The 9,894-nt window shown below is 38.5% G+C and overlaps 1 protein-coding gene across 2 annotated transcripts in view; it reads left to right on the top strand.

Moving 5' to 3' along the window:
- RC3H1 (ring finger and CCCH-type domains 1) overlaps positions 1–9,894 on the top strand; it is a 95,307-nt gene that overhangs the window by 25,049 nt on the left and 60,364 nt on the right. For both annotated transcript variants that reach the window (XM_006867059.1, XM_006867060.1), the window contains exons 2-4: positions 5,661–5,781; positions 6,830–7,069; positions 7,639–7,814. In XM_006867059.1, coding sequence (XP_006867121.1) covers positions 5,661–5,781; positions 6,830–7,069; positions 7,639–7,814 — 537 coding nt within the window. The remainder of the gene's footprint in view (positions 1–5,660; positions 5,782–6,829; positions 7,070–7,638; positions 7,815–9,894) is intronic.

The raw sequence follows: 9,894 nt of genomic DNA, 5'->3' as shown, positions 1-9,894 counted from the left end.
TTTCTGAATGCCTCCAGGTAGATGTGATCAGGAAATGGGCTTCCCTTTTCACATTTCTTCCTGAGAAGTTTCAGAATACCACTGTTTGTCGTTTTGATGTAACTTAGGATTTAATTTTCGGCCTATTTCCTCGTTTGTCTGCTTGTCCCGCTCCACAATCCCCGTTCAGGCCTTTTTTCTAGTTGAAACAGTTCAGGGTTGACTGTGGCCGTTTGGTTTTAATTGGAAACTGTCTCTGAATTTCGAGGAGATCTGTGCACATGCGTAGTAGAACCCTCCGAGGGTGGGGCTGGGGTGCCCACTAGCTCAGGCAGCCCTATACTCACCTGAATGGAGGTGCGCAGACAGCAAGGGACCAATGTATAGATCCCAAAAGAAAAGAATGTCCACACCTTTATCTCAGCAGTTCTGCCAGGTGTCTGTGGCCGCGCCAATCCTTTCCCCACGTGGTCTCACCCAAGATGGCGGCTCCTGGAGCAGCTGAGCGTCCTGGACTAGAAAGCAATAGATTTATTGCTTCTGCCACAAATTCCCCCAGCTGTGAGCCTTCCAACGTTTTAAGTATTCCTTTATATGTGGTTCAGAGTTCTGGGACCATCCCCTGAACCAGCTTGGTCGGGCATTCTGTGTTGTTGTTGGTGGAGCTCTCTGCTAAACGTCCACCCGATCCGCCATCTTGTTTGTTCCCCCCTGTATAGGGTTTCTGAGGAGTAGCTGGTAAGCTTGAACTACTGACCTTACAATTCAAACGGCTTTGCAATCTGGTGTGTTAACCAACAGCGCCACACCAGAACTCCTAAACAGTCATACATTGACTTTTATTTAATCCATAGTGCCTCATTTTGCATAATAGCACTAACTGATTGACATTGTAAATGAGTGAACTATAAAAGAATGAAGAAATATGTGTTTTTTATTACAATATTAGGGTACACAAATAGTGAAAAGAAATTCAGACTTGACCATAATGGGTTAAGAACATTTAACTCTGCATTCTTTACATCCCTTATTCATTTCTATTTATATACTCATTATTCTTGCTTGAATATTTAACCTTCTTAAAGTAATAATATTTTCGAGTGGACTCAACGTCACAATTTTGGTTTCATTTTAATGAAATGAATGGAATAGTATTCTTCTCAGAGTTATAAAACGAGGGATTAGATTTAAGTAATTTTCAGTTGAAAAAATTAACAGAATTTGACAGTACATCTTATAACAGTTTTCTGGTACAAGCTACCAAGACTCCAAAAGGCAGAATTTAAGCTACTGTGAATCTTTGAATGAATGCATGGAAGGTTTTCGTAAAATGTATGAAGAACAGCTAAAGAGAATGAATCCCAATAGTTCCTCTATCACATATGATTCAGTCATTTTCTTTTAAGGATGATTTGGTATACCTCAATTATCTTGTTTATGGAACTGATACCAGACATACTAGCCATACCAGCTTTTACAGCAAAGATCGAATTAAGGAGATCTACATGATCATTCAAGGAACTATGGTAGCATAGTGGTTACAACTAGGGCTGCTAACTTCAAGATCAGCAGTTTGATATTACTAGCCAGTCTGTGGGAGAAAGATGACGCTTTCTGCTCCCATAAAGACTTTCAACCTCTGAAGTCCCTATACAGGGTCACTGTGAGTTGAAATCAACTCCACAGCACATCACCATCACCATCACCACCACCATCACATGGTAATTCATTAGCTGTATACTGGGAGTTTTATGTTATCATAGTGCTGTTTCCATTTTGTTACACTCTAGTTAGAATTGAATGTGTTAGAGGAAATGTGAGGATTTTTTTTTAATCTGAAATCTCCATTACACTTTTTCTTTTTACTTAAACTTTTTCTTTTTAGGTTTTTATTGTGAATTACAATGATTACAATCCCCTCCCTACAGCATCATTCAGTAATTCAATACTTGCTTCTATTCCCTCTGGGGTTTTGTTTTGTTTTGTTTTTGTATGTACACAAAAAAAACCTTCAGGAATATATAATCATTTAAACACCCAAAGGGCACATTCTGAAGCCTGTTTCCTGGCCTCCAGTACTCAGTCTTTTTCTATGAGTCTAGAGTCCTCAGCTGCTCTATGTCATCATATCTGCCTCCATCTCTGGTGTCTCTGCTTCTTTGGATAGAGTCCCATATTGCACTCGTGCTCTTCTCCATTGATGGTCTTAGGGTCCTCTGTTCCTGGAAGATTAACTACTGTCCTCTTTTTGTTACCATACTTCTACCTTTACAGTTGTGACAATCGCAGTTAGTCCTGATAACAGTTACTCACATTGAATCATAAGAATCTTATCCCCATCTCCTTTCACCAGACCTGTCTAGACAAGATGAAAAGTATTCGGTGGGGATTCTTCCTTCCTCTGCACACTTTGAAACTAAACTCCCTTTTGAAAACTTGTAAGCCAGTCACTTTGTGACTTTATTGTGTGTCTCTCCCACATACACAGAAACACACACATTTTAGGTAGCCTGCCCCATCAACCCTGTGTACAGAGGGGATAGGAATGATCCTTGATGTGAAGATTCCTTCCCTCCCAATAGTGGTATTTTGAGCTACTACATCTGTAAGTATAGGTCAGGTTCATTAGATTCTAGCTATTTATACTTGTTTCCTTTATCAAAATTTTTTTATCTTCCTCTAGTCGAGTTTTGATCATCAAAAGCCATCGAAGCTAGGTCAAATGGGTACTATCTGCAAGTTTGGGCTTTCTTGTGTATCTCCCCTCTCTTCATATCAACTGGATGCTTCACTCTCACATCTGGTCCTCTGTAGCTATTCTATGTCCTTGTCCATGGGCCCAGGTGTCCCCAGGTTTCACCATACTTCGACCAACCAGCTCTTCCTCTTCTCTCTCTCATCTCCATGTCAATGGGAGTCTTGGAATGTGGTCGACCTAAGCCTATATTACACATTTTTAAGGACTTAGAAGAAAGTTATTTTTGTTAGTTAATGTTGGTTCTAATCCTTGAAGATGTTTGCATCTACTTAATGGCATTCACTGTGTTACCCCTTCTACAAGATAAATGGGATGGGTGTAGGTAACAAGTATAATTGTTGTTGTTGTTGTTAAGTGCCCTCAAGTCAATTCTGGCCCATAACGACCCTGTATAGGGTTTCCAAGGAGCAGGTGGTGAGCTTGAACCACCGACCTCACAGTTCAAATAGCTTTGCAGTCTGGCATATTAACCCACAGCACCACATAATTACATCCTCTAAATAAAGCCTTAGTTAAAAATAAATGCTTTTTCGTTTTCTGTTTGTTTTTTTAGTTACCAACTCTATGAATTACTTTTGATGCAAAGTAAACTCCTTTTTAATGAAATGCTCAGTTAATATTTGTATAACTATAATGGACATTTCTAAATTACTTTAATACCTGTCTACACTTTTTAAATCAAGAAGTAATATGTAATCTATATAAATTTGAGTATCATATGAAATATTTAGATTTGTATATTTTGAGTCCATAGTTGTTACGTATGATAAAATACAGCAGAAAAGTAGCTCAAATTAATAGGAACAACTGAAGAGACCCAGATGTTTCCAGTATCCTTCAATATCTTGCCCATAGAAACCTTCAATACTACTACTGTAGGCTTGAATTTTTTTTCAGTTCTTTCAGCTTGAGTATGTTCTGGCCTTTAGGTTATGTAGCCGGTCTTTGCACATTTCATATTTGTCTTTTCCGCTGTCCTTTGAAATCTTCTGCTCAGTTTTTTTACTCCATGTCTTTAGCTTTAGCTACTTACTGTACGTTCAAGAGCAACTTTCAGAGTTTCTCCTTATATCCATTTTGGTCTTTTCTTATCTCTTTAATGATCTTTTGGTTTCTTCCTGTATGGTGTCCTTGGTGTTATCCCACAACTCATCTGGTCGTGGGTCATTAGTGTTCAGTGCGTCAAATCTGTACTTGAGATGGTGTCTAAATTCAGATGGGATATACTCAAGATTGAATCCTGGTTCAGACAACCAGAAACTCACTCCTCGGAAACGCTATGATGTCTTATGAGTCGGGACCCAACACAAAGGCACTTACTAACAACAGCAAACAGCAATCCTCCTTTGTTTCCAACTTCAACTTTCCACTCACCAGCAGTTATCAATGCATGTTGACTACATGTCAATTTCAGACTGAAGAACTGCTGAATGTGGGATCTGTTATGCAATCCTTCACTCAATTCACAATAAAAAGTTAAAAATAAAGGGCAAAGAATCTGAGTAGACATTCCTCAAAAAAAGATACATAAATGACCAATTAAAGACAGACCATAATTTGTAGAAAGAAATTTGAAGTAATACACTAGTGGGTTTTTTAAATGGTGCATAATACTTTGCAGAACAGCCTGGCAGTTCTTCAAGTGGTTAAACATAGAGTTACCATATAACCTTGCGCTTCTTCTGTAGGTATTTTTCCAGAAGAAATAAAACATGTACACATAAAAATTTGTTTACAAAGGCTCATAACTGCATTGTTCATAATTTTCAAAATGCACAAACAACCCAGGAGTACATCCAGTGAGAATAGATAAATGAAATGTACCCATTTGCCATACAAACTGGTTGCTGTCAAGTTGATTCTAACTCATAGTGTGCCCCCGTGTATTATAGAGTAGAACTGCTCCATAGAGTTTTCTTGGCTGTAACATAGAAGCAGATTTCCAGGCCTTAGTTCTGAGGTACTGCTAGGTATGTTTGAACAGCCAACCATCAGCTGAGAAGTTGAGCACAAACCATTTGTTCCATTGTTGTGAAGTGCCATCGAGTTGGTTCCAACTCGTGGTAATCCTGTACAGTATTTCCAAGGAGCAGCTGGTAGGGTTTGAACCACCAACATTATGGTTCATAGTCCAGTCCTTATCCTACAGCGCCACACTAGCAGTCCATAAAAATGGAATGTTATTTTGGGATGGGAAAAAAAAAATGAAGAACTGATCATTCTACAACATGGATGATGAGATAAAATGCTAAGTGGAAGAATCAAATCAGAAAAGACCATGTATTATATGACTCTGTTTATGGGAAGTGTCGAGAGTAGGCAAATCCAGAGAGAGAAAGTCAATTAGTGTTCATCTAGAACTGGAGGTATTGGGAGAAAACAAACATTTCCTTTAGGGGCATTGAGAGTATTCTAAAACTGATTGAGAATACTCCTTAGAAGCCAGGATGGCCACACTTCAGACATATTATCAGGAGGGACCAGTCCCTGGAGAAGTATATCATGTTTGCTACAGTGGAAGGTCAGTGAAAAAGAGGAAAAACACCTGTCCCCCTCTCCCTTCCTAATGAGATGGATTGGTACAGTGGTAGCAGCAGTGAGCTCAAGTGTGACAACAGTTTGAGGATGGCACAGGATAGGGCAGTGTTTTGATCTGTTGTGCACATGGTTGCTATGAGTCAGAACTGGCTTGGCAACACGTAACAACACAATTGAATGTGGTTATGGTTGTCCAAGTGAATTTTACAGTTTAAATTTTGTAATGCAGTCACCAAAACAGAAAAGGATAGAGTGTATTTTTTGCATGTATAGAAAAGTTCTTTTTAGTAAAGTTAGGAGTTTCGTTAAAGTAGTATAAAAATGTACTCAAAAACATTTTTTCAATTAATGAACACTCAAAATGACTTGTTTATTTGGCTTCCAGGTCCCTGAACAGCAGCCCATTACTTTGTGTAGTGGGGTTGAAGATACAAAGCATTATGAGGAAGCAAAGAAATGTGTAGAAGAATTGGCATTGTACCTGAAACCACTCAGCAGTGCTAGAGGTAAATCTGATGTAATTGTTTATGGTAGGAAACCATCTATTGAAGTTCAGATTATAAAAATATTGTGGCTATAAATGAGTGTTAATTTTATTTATTTATTTATTTATTTAATGTAAACCAAACCCACTGCATGCTGAATAATTTTTGAAAATGTATCAAATACAATAGTAAATTCACACAATGTAAATTTGGAAATGTTACTTAAGTAACTGTGAAAGTAAATATAAATACACTAGTAGTTCAGAAGGATTCTCCACCTATCATTTGACAGCTCTGAATTGTCTGCCTTCTCAGTTTTATATGATGTGCTATAGAGGGGGATAGTAAAAGTAGAAGTTGCTACTTCTGGCCTGAAACAACTTGCTATTTTGTTAGTAAGATAAGACCAACATTAAGGAAGTAATATGTGAGAACAGTTATGACTTCAGGACTTAGGTCTTAAACTAATGTAGTTTAGGCGCTTTTTCCTTTAATTTTCCATGATTGAAAATAATCATGGTATACTTAAAGTTGTAGTGAACAGTGTGGTTTATTTTATGAGGTAATAGCTTTGCATTCCTTTTTAAAAATACTAACTAGGTTTCACTTGCATAGTTTATTTGAATATTCTAGTAGAACTCAACTGTTCACATACCTAAAGTCACATTGTAAACCTAGTGTCATAACTAACTAGTGCTGTTATAACAGAAATCTAAATGGATGGCTTTGACAAGCAAATTTATTTTCTCACAGTTTAGGATGCTAGAGGACCAAACACAGGGTGTGCCAGCTCTAGGGAAAGGCTTAGGGGCTCTGGGAAAAGTTCCTTGTCTTTGCAGTTTGTTTTCTGGGTCCTTAGAGATCTTCCTGTGGCTTAGCATTAATCTCCCCCCATTTCTCTTGCTAGCTTGTGGGGTTTATTCAAGACACACCCTAAGCTGGGCTTGTCTTATTAGCATAACAAAGACAACCATTTTGGTTAGACATTAAGAGTTAAAACATATTTTGGGGTAGGGCATAATTCAGTCCTTACCAGAGATAACATTTTTTTTTGACTAATTTTTTAAAGGTGTGGGTCTGAATAGCACTACTCAGAGTGTTCTGAGTCGCCCAATGCAGAGGAAGCTGGTGACTCTGGTTCACTGTCAACTAGTGGAAGAAGAAGGCAGAATTCGGGCTATGAGGGCAGCTCGATCATTGGGTGAACGAACAGTTACAGAACTCATTCTCCAGCACCAGAATCCTCAGCAACTTTCTTCAAATCTTTGGGCAGCAGTCAGAGCTAGAGGCTGCCAATTCCTTGGACCAGGTATATTATTAAAGTTCTGTATTTACTTCATTAGTAAGTCTGAAAGTATGATAGAGTAATACTTTTAACAGCTGATATACAAGAATTTCTTGTTAGGTGCGATTGGCTTATAGCAACCCTGTATAGAGTTTCCGAATAGCAGCTGGTAGGTTTGAACAGCCTACCTTGGCAGTAAACAGTCCACTGTTTATCTTTAGCTTCATAGTAGGACTTTGTACAAGGACTAGTTCTTTGCAGTATCATGTTGTTATCAAGTAATATCCTACTTGGCATTGGTTTGGGAAAATCCATATTAAATTCGTTTTTCAGATAACTTAAAATTTTAATGCCAAAAGTTTATTCATTTTGATGGAAGTTTTGTAAAATGTATTTATCACTTTTTTATTCAACAAAATACACAGATATGATACAAAATAACCTAAAGATGGTTTAAAATTGTAGCGGCGTGTATCTGTTACTGTGTTGCCCATTAATTGTTACTTGCAGAAATTATTGACTTGCTCTTCTAATAAAAAGACTTGTATCTCTCTACAGATAGTAAATTTTTTACTTTACCCAATTTTTTCTAGCAATGCAGGAAGAAGCTCTAAAATTGGTTCTTTTGGCCTTAGAAGATGGATCTGCTTTGTCAAGAAAAGTCTTGGTTCTCTTTGTGGTACAAAGGTTGGAACCACGGTTTCCTCAAGCCTCTAAAACTAGCATTGGGCATGTTGTCCAGCTCCTTTATAGAGCTTCCTGCTTCAAGGTATGAATCTATATTAAGTACCAGCTTGAATGGAAACATAGTAAAACTTTGAGTTTAATGACGTTTCCTGTAACATTTTGGAAATTTTCAGTTCTTTCTTTCAAAGAACTGTTGTTGTTAAGTGCCAGTGAGTTGGTTTCTATGGTTCTCTTGGGCTTGCTTGGGCTTTTTGTTGTTGTTGTTAAGTGCCTTCAAGTTGGTTACAATTCATAACAAACCTATATAGGGTTTCCAAGGAACAGCTGGTGGGTTTGAACTGTTGTCCTTGTGGTTAGCAGTTCAGTGCTACAAAACATGAGGGCAAGCAAAAATTATCTGCACTCTGGCTTTAGAATTTATTGTAATCAGCTTTTAAAAAAGACAAATACATCATTTTTTGACATAATCTCCTTGCTTTTCAGTACACTTTGTCCATTTATCAACAAGCTTTCCTATTCCTTATCTTTTAAATGTTGTGAGCTGAGCTGCAAGTTACGAATACACCACTGTTTTCACATCTCATCAGAGGTGAATGAATCTTCATCCTTGAAGGGCTGCTTTCAGGGAACCAAATACATGGAAGTCTGATGGAGGAAGATCAGGACTAGGGAGGATACTTTAGCACCTCAAAATGAAAATTTTGTAGTGTCAACAGTGTGGGCTGAGGTGTGTGGGCGAGCATTGTCTTGCAAGATCACAATGTCCTTGGATAGCTGTCCTCTGCATTTGATCTGAAGTTTAGGCTTCAGTTCTTCAGTGAGCATCTCACTATAAGGAACTCTGTTGATTGTGGGACCTTTTTTCTGATAGTGTTCCAATTCTGGCCCTTTAGGATCCCACAAAACTGTAAACATCAATTTTCCCAAAACTGAACATTGAAAGGATGGTTTGAGACCCTCAAGTGTGTCAAAATTGCCTCTTTGATTCAGAGTGCCAGAATTCTTCAGGGAAGGATTATTGTTATTAAGTGCCACCGAGTCGGTTCTGACTCATAGCGACCCCTATATAGGGTTTCTCAGGAGCAGTTGGTGGGTTTGAACTGCCAACCTTGCATTTAGCAGTCCAGTGCTTATCCTAGAGAGCCACATCAGGTTAGAGAGATAGAAACTTTGCCTTTAGAAATGAATAGACCTGATGGGGGGATATGTTGCAAAACAATAGACCCATGCTGTGATATTTTTGGTTAATAAAGGTTTTTTTTAACTTACCCTTGTACGTATATACTTGGTCTTTTGGCATGTTTTGAATAGAGTAAAAATATATTGAGTTTATGTATTTTTAGTTCTTGTTACCTACTTATGTTGTTTCTGTAGCTCTACATAACAAAATTGAAGTTAGACATTTTTGTATTAAGAGGACAATAATACATTTTAAAATTTAATATCATGGAGAACAAACAAGATGGCGGACCTGGTGGAAGTGCAGTAAGGAGCTCCGTCAGCAACAACACAGAATACCGGACCAAGCAGGCTCAAGGGATGGTCCCAGAACTCTGAACCACTTATAACGGAATATTTAGAAGGTTGGAAGGAATTTGTAGCAGAAGCAAGAAATCCATTGCTTTCTAATTCAAGATGCTCACCTGCAACAAGAGCCGCCATGTTGGGTGAATCCAAGCGGGGGAAGGATCAGAGCAGCCACAGATGCCTGACAGAACCGTGGAGATAAAGGTGTGGACATTCTTTTCTTTTCATATATGTCCATTGGTCCTTGCTGTCTGCGCACCTCCATTCTGGTGACTATAGGGGTGCCTGAGCTAGTGGACACCCCAGCCCCACCCTCGGAGGGAGGGTTCTACTATGCATGCGCACAGATCTCCTCGAAATTTAAAGAGACAGTTCCCATTTAAAACCAAATGGCCACAGCCGGTCCTGAACTGTTTATAACTAGAAAAAGGCCTAACGGGGATTGTGGAGTGGGACAGGCAGACAAAAAAGGAAATAGGCAGAAAATTAACTCCTAAGTTACGTCACAATGACCAACAGTGGCATCTTGAAATTTCTCAAGAAGAAGAGTGAAAAGGGAAGCCCATTTCCTGATCACATCTACCTGGAGGCAATCAGAAAGCATAAAAAATACCAAAATACACACCCATCTAAGT

Source organism: Chrysochloris asiatica, unplaced genomic scaffold (genome assembly GCF_000296735.1).
Source record: "Chrysochloris asiatica unplaced genomic scaffold, ChrAsi1.0 scaffold00100, whole genome shotgun sequence".
In the NCBI taxonomy this organism is placed as follows: Eukaryota; Metazoa; Chordata; class Mammalia; order Afrosoricida; family Chrysochloridae; genus Chrysochloris; species Chrysochloris asiatica.
This window is presented reverse-complemented; position numbering and strand designations above follow the sequence as displayed.